At 41.4% G+C, this 18297-nt stretch overlaps 1 protein-coding gene and 1 pseudogene across 1 annotated transcript; both read left to right on the top strand.

Annotated features, from left to right (window-relative positions):
* Window positions 1–1394: 1394 nt before the first annotated feature.
* On the top strand, window positions 1395–3243 carry LOC134216479 (uncharacterized; annotated as a pseudogene).
* A 5110-nt stretch (window positions 3244–8353) lies between these two features.
* Window positions 8354–9166, top strand: LOC134216478 (cuticle protein 8-like). Its single transcript, XM_062695350.1, has 2 exons — window positions 8354–8481; window positions 8545–9166. Exons 1-2 carry the CDS (start codon window positions 8371–8373, stop codon window positions 9061–9063), a joined length of 630 nt encoding a protein of 209 aa, XP_062551334.1. The 5' UTR covers window positions 8354–8370; the 3' UTR covers window positions 9064–9166.
* The last annotated feature ends 9131 nt before the right edge of the window (window positions 9167–18297 follow it).

Below are 18297 nucleotides of genomic sequence, written 5' to 3'. Positions count from 1 at the left end.
ACTTTATTACCGGCTGCGCAATGCAAAACACAAAATTTCGGCAAATCGCGCGATCGTTCTACCGTCCGAAACAAGAGCCAACCCGCACTCCCCCCTGCACACGCATTGACCCCAAATTCAAATTGTTTTTCAGGACTTAACCAAAGATCGACCATAGGTGGACGGGTACCTCGCAAGGAGGGTTTTTCATAGAAAGAGTACAAAAACAGTGATTTTTAAAACTTATTCTACTTATATCTTATAATCCTACACACTTTGAGTGCAGTTTTCAACAAGGTTATGTAGGACAGTCTGTGCATTGACATGAGTTTAGAACTGGTGGTATATATGAAATCATTATTTTAGACTACGTACCAAAATACGTCAGATCTTACATGGAATAATATAATAATCAAATATTACTGCTCACTAGCTCCGCCTCTTGGATGACGTGCTCATTACACTGAACACTGCTTTGTAGTCATGGACATCCTGAACAATTTTGCCGAATACAGCTTGGGTGTCAGTACGAAGGATCTCAAGCTAGAGCAATATTTCACTTAGGCAAGAATATTGCAAGCCCGCTAGTGCGGCCTATTTGTAAAATTCCTAATATTTTTTCCGTCATAAGACAGTCCATTGACACCAGACAAACTTTTAAAGATGTCATTTTTATAAATTTAAAATTTGTGCGATGATTTCATATACACCACTCTCTAGCGGCCAAATTCCAAACTAATCAATGTCTCAGTCAAAGCACACGTCTTCCTGTATAACCTTTTCGGTGCAGTTCAAAATGGGCAATATGAAGATATTCAGATATAAGTAAAATAAGCATAAAAAATCACTGTTTTTGTACCCTTTTTCATGAAAACCCCTCCCCGCGAGGTACCCACCTATGGGCAATCTTAGGTAATGCCTGAAAAGATGATTAAATTATCTTTTGAAACAGCCCAAAAAATCGTAAATTAGCCAAACAATAAAAAAGTAATAGCAATTTCAATTTGTGGTCAATATGACCCCAGAGCACAGACAATGTAAGTTTTTTTGAGCACAGACAGAAGGTTAATGGCTCCACCGCAATTGTTTGCTTTATAAATAAATTTTGTCACACCCTAGTTTGGCTCCACACACCCATTAGTGAGTGTCGGCCCTGTCAGGCTCTCACGGGCGATACACTGAAACAAAGCGTATAGTAAATTCAACCATGGTGCTGTAGTAAAAATAACAAATTCTAGTGTTGTCAAAATAAATACAAAGATCGTTGAAATAACAACATTGTTTTTAAAAACACTATGCTAACACGGTATATTTTACCGTGTACATAGTAAAAACAACAACATCTGCTCCTGGTTCACTTAACTGACATTTTTCATCATTACACATCATCTTAACCGCCAGAAAGTATTAACGATTTAAGTTCTTGTGTTATTTTAAATCTAATGTAAAAATGAATGCGCAAAACGAAAACCAAATGGTTAAAATCCCTGTTGATGGTATAATTGAGGAAGAAGAGCTAGCTGATGGTTTGTTTGGCTATGTTTTTGACAACATTTATCGTAAAACCTTGTCTCTTCCTGCAGCCTGTGATGAAAACCCAGAGCTACGTAAACTGATCGTCGATAATTGGCAAATGGATTCATCAATCTATTCTATTTTGATCGGTAAGATTATTTTGTGTTAGTTTTGCTGAATTCGTATAGGTTTTTCACTATAGGACATGGTGTGACGGTGGAATATCTTGCACTCATTGACGAAGTGGCCCTGGCAGATATTTTCTCAGTCGCGAAGTGGACAGGCCATAAGCACGCTCTCAGGAGAAAGCTACAGCTGTGGGAAAAAAGTGCTATGTTTCAGGTAGATCCGGTGAACAACAATCCACCCATCGTTAGCAACCCTGGTCCATCACAAGCACAAGTTTTCGCATCAGCACCCCAATATCCTCTTCTGCCTACATCAGTTACTCTGAATCTTCTGAAGGACATTCTCGGAAGGAACGAAAAAGGGAAGATTGTGACACAGTTTTATAAAACTCATCAGCGACTAGACACTCAACATAGGAAGTACTTGGCACACACCGTAGTCGACTATTACATTGCGAATGGCAATTATTTCCCGATACCAGATATGGCACGATTTTCACAATGCATCGCAGAGAAATTTCCACCAGAGCTACCAGTAATTAACCACATTATGTAGTAACCCAACCCTCATTACATTTTTTTTCCTCCACAGGAAGTGTACTTCAATCCACGGAACGTAGCGATAAACAAAAAGCATCCAACTGGGATTCTCTATGATCGGTTCCACAACCGGAACAAAAAGCATCAGCTGCTAAGCAAACTGGAGCAGAAAAATACCACCGTCGATTATTGGAAAATCTTCAAGGCCAAGGCTTTGACTTTGACAAGTGAAGGTATTATTGTTGTCTGTTGATTGTTTTTTTTTATTAATAATGTAATCTTTGATTTCAGAAATCAAAAAACAAAATTCGTTTAAATCATGGCTCCGAAATAATCAACAACCCTCCGAAAAAGTAGTAGATCATTGGCGAGAATCGTTTTTACTGCGCGTTAGAGAAATTGTGGGAGAGACAGATCCAGATAAGGGGCAGCTGGTAGCTGAATGGCCAAGATTGGCTGATGAAAATGGTTACCTACTGGTAAGCGCAATTTTTTAAAATTTGTATACTTTATTTCTAAGTAGTTTAATTCATTCATAGATTGACGCCGACTTCGAGGCTATCTACCGAAACTCAACCGGGTCTTCTATTTTCGAGGAATGGGATGGTTTTATTCCTCGCTTTCTGGAATACGTTCAACTGAATGGCTTGAAGGATGACTATTCTCGTCAACTGTTGATACAACTGGAGGAGGAAGTTGTCCCTAAAGGTTTGTTATTAGCCATGAATAAATTTTGGGGAAAGTAACTCAATAATTGATTATTTCAGATACTCGTGACTTCATTTGCTGTACTATTTTCCATGGTCTTGTTAAGCTCGTACGGACATCATTGGCTCGTACGGACATCATTCAAAGTTACCAAGCATCCTTCAAGCACAAACTGACATGTGCTATGCATGTGCAACTTACGAAGAGTTTCTCGAAGCAGTGAGCTCATTGCGTAACGAGCTTTTCTCGGATAAAATTCCTTTCACTCCTCGCATATATGTTGTTGGTCAAGTTGGTGAGTTCACTGGATTCTACGTAGTTACTTCAAAACTTCAGTACCAGCTGCCGACATTCCTCCGCTGCGTCGATCTAATAGTTAAAATTAAATTTACCCTCAACTACGAATTTCCTGAGAGCTGCGAGTTGTTTTGGTGTTTCATCGCCAAACACTTCTACAAGCTTGATTTCTCGCGTAAGGCGAAGAATAGCCAACTGCTCCAGCTCTTTGCGCACTTGGGAGACAACTTGCCATCATGAATTGTCATCTGTGTCAAGCCTCTTACGAATCAGTTCAACACATTTTCGACCACCTGACAATATACCACAGTACTCCGACAGAATTAATTGATATTTTGATTGAGTTAGAGCAAGTTGGAATAAATTTGATAATAGATGGCGATGACGTTCGTGTATATTTCGTATTGATGGGTATCCTGGGTGATAATCTAGGAATTAACACACTTATGGGCTTCGCAACATCCTTTAGTTCACTACTGTATTGCAGATTTTGTACGCAAAATAAATACGATTCGCAAACCGCTATAAGTCTAGATCCTAATCGTAATCGAACAAGGAAAAATTATGAAATTGATGTACAGAAAAGTTTCAAAGAATCAGGGATAAAGGAAGCTTCTGCCTTTAATAAAATGAAGCATTATCATGTAGCTGATCTTGCTATCGTTGACATTATGCATGATTTCTATTCCCACGGTATTTGCAGCTATGATTTATGTCTGGTTTTGTCATACATGATACAAACTTTACAAATATCTTTGCAGACTATCAATTATCGAATACAACAGTTTGATTTTAAGGAGACAGAAAACAGAAACACATTCAAAGTAATATCGCGAGACCATATAAAATCAGCCAGTTTTAAAATGACTGCCAGAGAAATGATGCTATTTGTTCATTACTTCCCTTTATTGTTTGGCGATGTGATACCAGAAAACGACAAAGTTTGGAATTTTATTCTTTCTCTTATTGAGTTAACTTCTCTTGTGTTGTTACCTAAATTTAATAACGAATTGCTGAAAACTCTAGAAGATCAAATTGAATATCATCACTTTCATTATAGGCAGCTCTTTGCAGAGCCACTTAAACCCAAATATCACATTTTATTGCATTATGTTCAAACCATTAGGAAAATTGGACCTCCACGTTACACTTGGAGTTTTCGCTTTGAAGCATTCCACCAAATTTTCAAAAAGTATTGTAGGAATATTACTTCTAGACGAAACATATTGTGTATCCGGAATAAATTTATACCGCTTTTTATACCGAAGTTGGATTTATCTCCAGATACAGGCAACTTTTCCAGCTTCGGAAGTAGTGCGCTGGATTCGCCTAAAGATGCGCTAAACAACGCATCAATTAGTTTGACAAATAAAACTTCGGAAGAAAGTTCGGTTCGGAAGTCCCGACTTCCGAATTCTAACTTGGTGCTACGCCGACAATATGTTTTACGTTATGCACTAAGGCTAAGTTGATATTCATGAACGACATAAAACATCTGAATCATTTTAAAGATCCCTTAACATATAAAAATCCAATAAGTTTACGATCTATCGATTTGCCATACTTTTCAAAGTTAAATTTAACAAATGAACTGCTGACATTAAACTTTAAGACAGTTTGCGCTTTGACATATAAGGGTACTGAGTATAAGGTTGGACAATTTCTCACGAAGTCCCTCTCTAATCTAAGATCAGTAGAGTTGTATGAAATTAAAGACATATTGATCGCAAATAACACGGTAAGAATCGCATGCCAACAATGGGAGGTGGAAGAGTACTGTTATCATTTTGCAGCATTTAAAGTTAATATGGCTAAGTCAGTGTACGATATAATGACCATTGATGTGTTTGATGGACCTCCTATTCATGTATATAATGTTCAAGATGTTAGTTATATAAGGTTTAAAAAATACTTTATGTAATGTTTTATCAGAAAAAATATAATGTACTGCATAATCAAATCAATAATGAATTTTAAAGACTCGAACGCAATATATCGGAACGGAGAAGGTAACGGCAAGATTTGACAGAAAATATATGGGTTAACTCTTGGGTTAACTGTCCTACAAACCCTAGCGTTAGCGGTGCCGTTCCGATCAATTGCTATAAGGGCTTAATTATTTCTAAATTTGCGGAATATAGGTCCTATATTCTGATTTTTCACGATTCCGAAGCATCAAAGACAAGAAAGAATATTCTTTTTGAAAAAAATACTATATAATGCAGTTAAGTTTACTACACGATTGTAATTCTAAATGCAAAAAATCGTTGTTTTTTTGACATTTTATTTCGCTTAGAATAACTATATTTTATGGTATTTTTGACATTTGTTTGTTTATTATGCAACCATGGTAAAAAATACTACACAATTCATTTGAAATGAATGCGGTATGTAGTCTGCACAAATCAATTGGTGTTGTGCATTTAATTTAAACTATCAATATGGTATTTCTTACCACAATGCTGTTTTCAGTGTAGACAGTTGTCTTACCCACAGTATACTCGCCTCATCCAATCATTTCATGCTGAAATTTATTGACAGCGGTACAGGTGGGTTGCCAAAATCAACACCTGATTCCAAAAAAATCATAAATGGAGGTTACCACCAGGAGCTAGAGAGAGAAAGCAAACGCAAGGTGGGAGTAAATACTGTCAAACTTCGTGCTTCACACGAAGTTTGATCTCTCGTTTACCTCAGCCCATTCCCAAAAAATTTCTTTTCGCAGCAAACCCTCGAAGGGAGTAGTAGTGTTTAGTTTTTTTTTATTCTAATTGTGCCATTTTGTTATAAGTATCTTCTTATTAGGTATCGCTAGAAAAATATCTAAGAAAAGTGTTGGGTTATCCCGTAAAAAGTGCAGGAAAAAGGTAACTACGGATTGTCAATGGAATCCATAGAAAGCACATGTAACGTCACACAATAGGATACTAACGCCATGCGGCAGGTCTGATAGAGGGCCTTGTTTCTTTTGTTCCTTTTGAACAGGTTTGGAACCCTTCCGCGGGAGATCGTAGCGGTCACTAGGGTGACCCCCAGCAGTGCACTGCCATCAGCCAAATATCCCTCATTCTAGAGGTTTGACCGGAAAGAAAGCAAAGCCCCGCATCAGCCCGGAAGTCGTGATTCCGTTCCGCGGCTGTAAGCAGTCAACTCAAGCCATTTTCCAGTGCACCAGTGTCCCGAGTCGTATGTGTTCAGCCATCTTGGATTCAGGCATCGCCCAGGTCGGGAAGATACTCCGTAGTGACGTATCACGTGAATCTCGTTAATTTTACTCAGTGGTGGAGAGCTTTCGATCGGCGAGGACAACCCGCAACGTAGCCGCCATCTCAAGCTATCCCGAATTGCAAGCCATCGAAACGAACCGAGCTACCGCAACATTACCTTTCGTCCGGCAAGCCGCCGACCAATATCAGGTACCAACACCGCCTCTTTCGCTGCCACCACGCCATCAAACCCGCTTCAATCACCATTCGTCCGGCAAGCCGTCGACCAGTATCGGGTATCAACACCGCCCATTTCGCTGCCACCACGCCGTCAAACCCGCTTCGAACATCTGCGCTGACTGCTAGCGGCCCTTTCATGCAGAGCAGAGACCATCAATCGACACTCAGGGCAACCATAGGCCCTTGCACGCAAGTACCCTAAAAATTGTGGCGTTTGTACCTAAATTACCACCCAAGGGCAAATAAACCGATATGATGTTAAGCTAAATCAGGTGGCAAACTTATTTAAATTGCGCACCCCTGGATAAAAAAAGCTTTCACTTTCTTTTTGCTATTTCCGCATTGTTCGGGCTCGCAAAGGAGCCGCCAAGTCTTGTCCTCCGGTGGTTGTCCCTAAATGAAATTTTCTACAGTTTTTGAGATAATTTAGGGTGGTAGAAATCTGGCCTGTACTTTCTCAACTACTCTGGGTCCTCCAGTGGATCGGTGATTGACATACGTACCTCATGGCTGGCCAATAAACCCATTGAAAGACGGATTGATGTGAGTTTAAGGTAAGTTGGAGACTAATGATCCTGACGAGTCCCATACCCTATGAGGTAGATAGTTTCAAGCCCAAATTTACCTTTCCTATTTGTCCTACCCACGACTCGGAACATGGATCAAATTGCGATTACGTAATATAGTGAAAATCTTGCATCTCTTAAAAATTAATGGTTTTATTATGGATTTGGAAGGAAGGAAGGATGTGTGCAAATCTGTGAAATGATGAAAAACCTAAATACAATGGGATCAAATTTTTAACCTTGACATTTATATGTCTTCGAACTGCCAATACAGTTTGATTTGTTACACCTGCAAGGCCTCATCAAAATCAAAGATAGAAAAGGATCACTGAGGTGTGGCTTTAGGCTATAATAAAAATTGATTTAGGCTGTACACATTTTTATTTGGATTTCAGTACCCAATTCAACATATGGTTGAGAACTGGCCTCGGCAAATCATAATATAAAATATAGCCATAAATGCCTATACTATAAATAGATTACTAGAAATGAGAAATATTTGTGTGGAAGTAAACATTAAAATTGGTACGAACTAAACAGTTCGTGAATTATCCCAATTGCCGGTTATAACATAACATTACTCGTTAATACATGCGTGAATAAATCACAATTACATAGTACGTAATACACCTTGGTGTACGAGAAAGGTAATCAAAACGATTACTGACCTATTGAACCTATGACCAATTTTCTCGAGAGAGTTTGGAGTCCAATCGTGCATCGGTCTCATTCGCCTACACACATTCCAAATTTGCGCGTAACTACCACGAGAGAGCCCGCGTGCGTGCGCCAGAGGATTGCGTCGTCCCGCCATACCAACGACAACAGTCGCCGCATCGATATCGACGATAAACAAAATCGTTCGTTGACCTTCAAGACCGCTCTGAACTGCAACACCGCGCGCTGTTTCCACTTCCGAAACGATTGATCTTGGGCTGTATTTCGCTTTCGGTTGGGTATTCGCTCTGGTTTCTTCGGTCGGCTTCCAAAAATAGTAGACAAGTTGGGGTTGGAAGGGCATCGGGTACCTGCTGCAATAAACCCGTGGCAGCTGAATGGGGTGAGGGGACATGAACGATGGCTTCTCTTAGAGCCGTTGTTGCATCCGCTCAGTGACGATTATATTGCTTCAACAGAACTTCGACCACATAGTATTCCAGTATGTGATCGAGATTCTGTTCTCAAGGAAACATGCGAATAGTTTTTTTTTGGTATATAAACTCAGATGAGATGTCGTGGCGTTGTCATTCGATTAGGGTTACGACGCACGACGACTTGAAACTTTACGCAATGGCATTCAAAGTGAGTTCTTTTGTTTTGGGTTTGTTGAATTAATCAATGAAATTTTTCCAAATTTTTGCACAGTTCATCCCAATGTTTGCCTTATTGGCGGCTGTATCAGCACAGTTCCATTCAGGATTCCATTCTCAGTCTCCGATTTATCATCAGCAACCTCTGGCGAAAGGATTTGTTCAGCCTGCAGCTTTGAAAACCCTAGCCCAACCAGAATACCTGAAAACCGTTGTTGCTCAGCCAACTTACGTGAAACCAGTAGTTCAGCCAACATATGTGAAAACCGTTGCCCAGCCCGCTTATGTTAAGCAAGTTGAAGAATACGCTCCACCTCACTACGAATTTTCCTACTCGGTGCACGATGAGCATACCGGGGACATCAAGAGCCAGCATGAGTCGCGCCACGAAGATAAGGTGCAAGGACAGTACACCCTTCTGGATGCCGATGGCCACCACCGTGTCGTTGACTATACTGCCGATGACCATAACGGATTCAATGCTGTTGTACGCCGAGAGCCGACTGGAGTGAAGGTCGCACAGCCTGTGGCCAAGGTGCTGGCACAGCCGGCTTACTACCCAAGCCATTACTGATCATAAAAGGAAACAAACCGCCGCCATTCAATTAGTCATCCGATCATCACATCCTCTAGTGTAGGTAGTTGAATTATTTGAAAATACAATTTGTTAAAAGTGATTGATTCTTGTTTGGTCTTATAAAAGTGACTTCGTACTGAAGTGAAGTGATAGCAGTGACAGTTGAGATGTGGTTTATAATAATTGAAATTGTGTTAAACATGAATGTGAGTCATTCGAGAGATTATTTTTCAAACAATTCACTTTACGCATTCGGACTATTGTTCTTAAAACCTGTAGTTCTCTTTCCACATAATCCAATAGCTGTCGTTGTGAAAAACTAGTAAAGTCAAAGTGAGTGCCATAAAGTGTTCTGCACATACTCAGAAGTATATGGACCACATCCAAGTTATTGACACTTAAGAATAAGTGTGCTTGCACAATTTTGTACGCGTGGGGCAAGCCTTTAAGAAAAAATGCTGGCTGCTCTAGGTCCTCTAATAAGTGTTACGGGAGCTTAGGAAAACACGCTTTTCGTGTTTCCTTCTCACTCACTCATGGTTACTGGGCACCTCTAGAGGTACATAGGATCAACATAAAGCTTTCCATTCTGGGCAGCTGCGCGTTCTAGGCTACCTATTTTTTTCCGGAAACCTTAGTTAAGCTCAGCTCAGCATTGACTGTCCATTACAAATATGCACAGTTCATAGCATTTTTGGAGTTTCAATAAGTCAAGACCAATAACGTTGCCGACCTCATTTTTACATTAAATTTGGAGTTAGGAGAGGAAAATTAGTTTTACACTCATAGCTATATACAAGAGACCGAGAAATCGTCTACATCTCCATACGCGACACGAAAAAGGAATGGTAGGTTGGATGAGACGGTAGTCTCATAAATAATCCATCAAGAAAAATACTTGCATTCAGGAGCCACGGTAGATGGCAAAAAGGTACACGGAAGAAATAAACTACCCAATAGTGAGTTTAATTCACCCAACCTCGAACATCCGTACGGGAAGCCAAAATTGAGTAAGTAGGGTCGAAGTAGTTTGCCTTCACTCCCATGTTAAAAAAGTACCCAACGGAAAATTTATTTACCCAAATATAAGTCAATTTCGACCTCAGGTAATAAAACTCAAAATTAGCTTCCCGTATTGAACTGGCGTCGTTGGATTGTTTGGCTCTTTTGTTTTTGACAACAAAAGAAAGAGTGGATGAAAAAGAAGAGATAAAATAACTCAAAAGTAAGTTTAAAAATACTCAATTTTGGGTACTTTTTTTATTCCGTGTATATTCTAAGTCAGGCTCGCTTCGGGTGATGTGTCCAAAATATAGAGAATACATTGTTTCTGGTTCGTCTTTTTGTGACAAGGGTATTTAATTGTACCAACTGCAAACAACTTGGCCACACTGCCGAGTTTTGTGACAACAAACCACGCTGTGGCAAATGTTCCGAAAGGCATCGGGAGGAGTCTTGCCAGCAACAAGCAACAAAATGTGATTATTGTGTTTTGAATTCTAACCATGGATTGCAAGAATGCCCGGCATACAAAAGCGCACCTAAAAAGTGAAGCCATCGTTTGTACAGCGCTCCATGATAAAAATCGCAAGACACATTCGCCACAGCCACTGCATCGACTGAAATTTCAGCTACCGTTCGTGTAAGTGATTATTATGATTCCATTTGCATTGACGAATTGGACTGTGACGTTGATGATATGGATGATTCTGCGGAGGTACACGTGCCCGAAAAGAGGAAGCAACCGCGTTCCCCGGGATCGCGCCGTAAGAAAACAAAAAACATCCATAAAGGCTTGTCAAAATCTGAGGGTAATGGGGATTTATTTAAATTCCCGAAACAAACTATCTCTACTGCTTCTTTTGATCCTTGTTGCAGTAAGACATACCCGCCATTATTGCCTAAATCCGATGTTTCCAAGAAACATCCGGCTAGGACTAGCCTAGGAGAATCAAAAAAAGAAAAAAGTCAATTCGCACCCCCCAGAAAAAGTATTCCGTGCAAGCGAGGATTGATCTCCTTTAAGGACCTTGTGGACCGTTTTTGTACTTATTCTATATTTTGAATTCAATGAGGCCTATCATTGACCTTTTTATTACAACAGTTGAAAGTTATCTGAAGCAATTGACTGTTTCATGGCCCCTTCTTGCAGAAATTGTATCTTTCAATGGATAATACGGCCAATACCAAAGATACAATCACTGTGCTGCAGTGGAACTGTCATAGTCTGAAAAACGTGTGCAAGTTTTTGATTCGCAATTCCGATTGTGATGTATTTGCTCTCTGTGAAACATGGCTTTCTTTTGAAGACGAAATCAACTTTCATGATTTTAACATTATTCGCCAAGATCGGGACGATAATTATGGTGGCGTTCTTTTGGGGATCCAAAAACGCTACTCTTCCTAATCGTCGCTTGCCAAATAAATGTAAAGAATAAAGACGTTTGCATAGCTTCAGTTTATATTCCACCAAACGCATCTCTTAATCGTCGACAGCTTTGGAGTGCTGATAGATATAGCATCTCCAGTATTAATATTGGGTAATATAATCGAGGTGGTTGAAGAATTCGTGTACTTGGGCTCACTGATGACCGCCGATAACGATACCAGCAGAGAAATTCGGAGACGCATCATGGCAGGAAATCGTACGTACTTTGGGCTCCACAAAACGCTCCGATCGAATAGAGTTCGCCGCCGTACTAAACTGACTATTTACGAAACGCTTATTATACCGATTGTTCTCTAAGGGCACGAGACCTGGACGATGGGACGCGCACTGGGAGTTTTCGAAAGTGCTGCGTATCATCTATGGTGGGGTGCAGATGGCGGATGGTACGTGGAGGAGCGAATAAACCACGAGTTGCATCAGCTGTTGGGAGAACCATCCGTCGTTCACACCGCGAAAATCGGAAAACTGTGATGGGCCGGGCACGTAGCCAGAATGTCGGACAGTAATCCGATGAAAATGGTTCTCGATAACGATCCGACGGGAACAAGAAGGCGAGATGCACAGCAGGCATGCAGCAGCAGGTGGATCGATCAGGTGGAGGACGACTTGCGGATCCTCCGCAGACTGCGTGGATGGCGAAATGCAGCCATGGACCGAGCCGAATTGAGAAGACTTTTATGTATTGCACAGGCCACTCCGTCCTTAGTCTGGCAATAAATAAAATTAATAAATAAGTGATATGAACGCACATGATGTATGTACTAAGGTGTACTCTGAGAAATCTGATGTCTTCAAGGCCTTCCGTAAACACGGAAGGTCTGAGCTTTTCGAAGAGTATTTAAGGCTTAAAAGACAGCTAAAAAATCTTCATAAGGCTAAAAAACGTCGCTATTGGCGACGTATTGTCGAGGGACTATCACGAGAAATCTCATTGACAACGAGAGTGAAGAATACTCCAATCGATGGATATTAGATTTCGCAAAAAAAAAGGTCTGTTCAGATTCCGTACCAGCAGAATCGCTATTTTAAGAATCTGTCACTGATCTCGGTTCTTTGGGTGGACCATTTTCAATGCTGGAACTATCTATGTCTCTTTTTTCAACGAATAACTTTGCTCCTGGACGCGATCAAATCAAATTCAATCTTCTTAAAAATCTCCCAGATATCGCAAAAAGACGGTTACTTGACCAGCCATTCAAAAGCCTGGGAAACCAGCGTCTGATCATAATTCATACCGACCGATTGTCATGCTATCATGCATGAGAAAATTATTGGAGAAAATGATCCTTTCCAGAGTCGATTATTGGGTCGAAGAAAATGCATTGCTTTCAAATACTCAGTTTGGTTTCCGAAAAGGGAAAGGAACAAACGATTGTCTAGCGTTGCTCTCTTCAGATATTCAGCTGGCCTTTGCGCACAAGGAGCAACTGGCTTCAGTTTTCTTGGATGATAAGGGCACTTTTGATTCAGTTTCCATAGAAGTACTGTCACACAATCTACACAGAAGTGGATTACCGGTTATTTTAAATAATTTCTCGTACAATTTATTGTCAGAAAAACAAATGAACTTTATACTCGGCACTCTGACAACTTCCAGAAATAGTTACATGGGTCTTCCCCAAAGTTCATGTTTAAGTCTCTTGCTTTATAATTTCTATGTGAAAGATATTGACAATTATTTGGAAGCTCAATGCATGCTCAGACAACTTGCAGATGATGCCGTGGTCTCTCTAAGAGCTCCATTTGCAGATGTCCTGCAAAGACCATTGCATAGTTCTCTGAATAATATATGACTGTTTGGGCCAGACATTTAGGGATCGAGTGTTCACCGCAAAAAAACTCAATTGGTTGTATTTACTAAGAAGCGGTATCCTGCTAAACTGAAACTTAAGCTGTTGAAAGATGACATCAACTAATCTTTATCTTCTAAATACCTTGGGGTCGTGTTTGATTCTAAATGTACCTGGAAATTCCATTCTGTATATTTGATTGAGAAATGCCGGGAAAGGATCCATTTTCTACGTTCTATCACCGGAACATGGTGGAAGTATTGCTCTTTCTGCTTCCTCTCAGCAGCTGATTACCACCTGATCAAATTGGAAAGAATTCAGTATCATTGTTTGCGTATTGCACTTGGCTGTATGCATTCAACGCATAACATGAGCCTGGAGGTGCTTGCTGGAGTCACTCTTTTAAAGCACCGTTACTGGGAGCTCTCACTTAGAATACTCATCAAACGTGGAACAAGTAACACACTTGTTCTAGATAACTTCGATAAAATGCTTGAACTGACTTGTCGTTCAAGATTCCTGAGAGTTTATTTTAACTACATATCATCAGATCTTTGTCTTTCGTGTTATAATTGATCTCAAGTTCACTTCACCAATGACAGTTCCTCAATTGAATACGATATGCCTATGAAACATGCTATTCATGGAATACCAGATCATCTTCGCACGAACGTCGGCACTTACCGCAGTGCGAATATTGAATCCGACCACTACCTCGTTGCAGTATGCCTGCGCTCAAAACTCTCGACGGTGTACAACACGCGTCGTAGTCGGACGCCGCGGCTTAACATTGGGCGGCTACAAGACGCTAGACTAGCCCAAGAATACGCGCAGCAGCTGGAAGTGGCACTCCCAACGGAAGAGCAACTAGGCGCAGCGTCTCTTGAAGATGGCTGGAGAGATATTCGATCCGCCATTGGTAGCTCCGCAACCGCTGCACTTGGCACGTTGTGAGCAGTTAGTGGAAGAGAAGAATGCAGCATGGGCGAGATTGCTGCAACACCGCATGAGGGCGAACGAGGCACGATATAAACAGGCGCGGAACAGACAAAATTCGATTTTCCGGAGAAAAAAGTGCCAGCAGGAAGATCGAGACCGTGAAGAGACGGAGCAACTGTACCGCGCTAATAACACACGAAAGTTCTATGAGAAGTTAAACCGTTCACGTAAGGGCCACGTGCCACAGCCTGATATGTGTAAGGACATAAACGGGAACCTTCTTACGACCGAGCGTGAGGTGATCCAAAAGTGGCGGCAGCACTACGAAGAACACCTGAATGGCGATGTGGCAGACGAAGATGGCGGTATGGTGATGGACCTGGGAGAACGCGCGCAGGACATAATCTTACCGGCTCCGAATCTCCAGGAAATCCAGGAGGAGATTGGCCGGCTGAAGAACAACAAAGCCCCTGGGGTTGACCAACTACCAGGAGAGCTATTTAAACACGGTGGTGAGGCACTGGCTAGAGCGCTGCACTAGGTCATTACCAAGATTTGGGAGGAGGAAGTTTTGCCGCAGGAGTGGATGGAAGGTGTCGTGTGTCCCATCTACAAAAAGGGCGATAAGCTGGATTGTAGCAACTACCGCGCAATCACATTGCTGAACGCCGCCTACAAGGTACTCTCCCAAATTTTATGTTGTCGACTAACACCAACTGCAAGGGAGTTCGTGGGGCAGTACCAGGCGGGTTTTATGGGCGAACGCTCCACCACGGACCAGGTGTTCGCCATTCGCCAAGTACTGCAGAAATGCCGCGAATACAACGTGCCCACACATCATCTATTCATCGACTTCAAAGCCGCATATGATACAATCGATCGGGACCAGTTATGGCAGCTAATGCACGAACACAGTTTTCCGGATAAACTGACACGGTTGATCAAAGCGACGATGGATCGGGTGATGTGCGTAGTTCGAGTTTCAGGGGCATTCTCGAGTCCCTTCGAAACCCGCAGAGGGTTACGGCAAGGTGATGGTCTTTCGTGTCTGCTATTCAACATAGCTTTGGAAGGGGTAATACGAAGAGCAGGGATTAACACAAGTGGTACAATTTTCAATAAGTCCGTCCAGCTATTTGGCTTCGCCGACGACATAGATATTATGGCACATAACTTTGAGAAGATGGAGGAAGCCTGCATCAGACTGAAGAGGGAAGCCAAGCGGATCGGACTAGTCATCAACACGTCGAAGACGAAGTACATGATAGGAAGAGGTTCAAGAGAAGACATTGTGAGCCACCCACCGCGAGTTTGCATCGGTGGTGACGAAATCGAGGTGGTAGAAGAATTTGTGTACTTGGGCTCACTGGTGACTGCCGAAAATGACACCAGCAGAGAAATTCGGAGACGCATACTGCCGTCATACGCATACTTGTCCCGTGTTTGCTGGGATTCCCTACATACATGGGACATTTATGCTTTTAACGGCAGCATAGTGGCTGGAAATCGTACGTACTTTGGACTCCGCAAGACGCTCCGATCGAATAGAGTTCGCCGCCGTACCAAACTGACAATCTACAAAACGCTTATTAGACCGGTAGTCCTCTACGGACACGAGACCTGGACGATGCTCGTGGACGACCAAAGCGCACTTGGAGTTTTCGAAAGGAAAGTGCTGCGTACCATCTATGGTGGGGTGCAGATGGCGGACGGTACGTGGAGGAGGCGAATGAACCACGAGTTGCATCAGCTGTTGGGAGAACCATCCATCGTTCACACCGCGAAAATCGGACGACTGCGGTGGGCCGAGCACGTAGCCAGAATGTCGGACAGTAACCCGGTGAAAATGGTTCTCGACAACGATCCGACGGGCACAAGAAGGCGAGGTGCGCAGCGGGCAAGGTGGATCGATCAGGTGGAAGATGACTTGCGGACCCTCCGTAGACTGCGTGGTTGGCGACGTTTAGCCATGGACCGAGCCGAATGGAGAAGACTCTTATATACCGCACAGGCCACTTCGGCCTTAGTCTGAATAAATAAATAAACAGATTATCTTCGACAAATATATAACCCTTCAATTTTTTTTCTGAAAAATATGTACATGTCAATTGCAATAACAGATATTTCACTGATGGTTCTCGCATTAACGGATCCACTGGCTTCGGTGATTTCAATGTAACTTCAACCACCTTCCGAAAACTTCAGAAACCGTGTTCGGTTTATGTTGCTGAGCTGGTAGTAATTAACTTCGCTTTGGGGATTATTTCCGATCAGCCCGTTGACCATTATTTCTATAGTCTTAGTTTTATCGAGGCATTCCAGTCGATGAAACCTGTTAAGCACGCATCTTACTTTCTTACAAACATAAGAGAGCAGATGCGTATTTTGGTCGAAAGAACATTCAAGATTGCCTTTGTTTGGGTCTCTTCCTTCTGCTCAATCTACGGCAATGAGAAGGCGGACTAACTGGCAAAGGTGGGCGCACATGAAGTTGAGGTTTATGATAGACAATTCTCGAGCAATGAGTTTTTTCATTAGTCAGAGTACTCTTCAAAGTTGGCAAAGGAATTGGACACACAACGAACTCGGACGGTGGCTATTTTCCATAATTTCTAAAGTTTCTGGGCGAGTGTGGTTCAGAGGTGTGGACTTAAGTCGAGGCTTTATTCGCGTGATATAGAGACCTATGTCCAATCATTATTCTCTAAACGCACATTTGTACAAATTAAACCTAGTCTATAGCAACTCATGTAGGTGCGGAGCCAGTTACGATGACATCGATCACGTAGTTTGGTTCTGCTCGGAAAATGACGCCCCAGAGAGCGACTATTGGATACCCTTGTGGCCCGACTCAGTTAACATTTTTTTAAGTATATCTTTTGATATAAGTTGTGAAGAGAACTTGTATATATGCACTGAATCGCTATATACCTACCAAAGTGGAGGCCATATACTTACTAAACAATGACTTTCTTGAGTTTTCGTAAGCTTTAATACGATCTAGTAAACATTTGAAAAAATAATTGTAAACAACCATGTCTCGAACACCGATGTGCTATACAGCAACTCTTGAAAAGCAACAACTTTTTAAGTTCATAATCTAGACGAAACTCTAGTGTTTACTACGCTATTGCAGTATACGATATCTATTTCATTTATACGATTCGAGAATCATGTTATTGTTCGTACAAATGTAGCTTGAGTCTTCCCAGGTAACCAGTAAGCATTATATAAAGCATTTAAGTCTCATTATATGCACCTTTACTGCAAAACATTAAATGCCAATAAGCCCTATAGTCGCCTTTAATGCTATTTTAATGCAGGTTTTGGCCCAATATATGGCTGCTTAAATGCTCAATTCTACTTTATCGATAAAGTAGAAATTTTGCTGGGTAGCATTTATTCAGCATCCGAAATGCTGAATAAATGCTTAATTTTAAAAACAAGAAAAAAGGTTTTTTTAATGACATTTTTTTATAATTCTTTTGACGTAAACTACGTCTAAGGGGAAGACTCGGATACAGGGTGACAAATGAAAATTTCCAAATTGCGAGACCGTCACGAAATCAGGAGAGATTTCAAACGCTAATAGTGTCTTTATCTTTCGATGGATTTTTGAGATTTATATATCAATCGATTCGGAAATTCTCTACCAATTTGTCAATTATATTGAAACCTTGGGTTATGAATGTTAAAATAGGGTATCGGATCATTTTGGCAGCACCCTCTTTTCTTGTCCGCAAGAGTCTCGTTTCGGCCGTCGCCGTTCAGTGCGGTTGGCTTTTGGACTCTCCCTTTGTGCGGTGTTTCGCACAAAAAAGTAGAACAATGGAGCCGGACCAGTGACCGCGGTCGAAACAAATGTAACAAAATGCGTAATGTAGTGCATGGTGTATAAAATAGGGGCATGATTGTGCAGGCATGAGACGATCAATTGTTATCAATGCCAATGCCTTTGCTAATAATGCAATCAATTTATATCAAAAACGACTTTGGAAAATGCATTTTTGCAAACTGAAAACTAATAAAGGCCGTTACATATATTTATTAAAA

Source organism: Armigeres subalbatus, chromosome 2, assembly GCF_024139115.2.
Source record: "Armigeres subalbatus isolate Guangzhou_Male chromosome 2, GZ_Asu_2, whole genome shotgun sequence".
Taxonomy (NCBI): Eukaryota; Metazoa; Arthropoda; class Insecta; order Diptera; family Culicidae; genus Armigeres; species Armigeres subalbatus.
Note: the sequence above shows the minus strand (reverse complement) of the source record. Positions and strands in the feature narration are given on the sequence as shown.

Excerpts from the sequence above, each read along its gene's own strand:
- LOC134216478 (XM_062695350.1), top strand. The coding sequence starts at position 8,371 with ATGCGAATAGTTTTTTTTTGGTATATAAACTCAGATGAGATGTCGTGG. Across the intron at positions 8,482-8,544 it reads TTTACGCAATGGCATTCAAA|TTCATCCCAATGTTTGCCTT; the intron begins GTGAGTTCTTTT and ends ATTTTTGCACAG.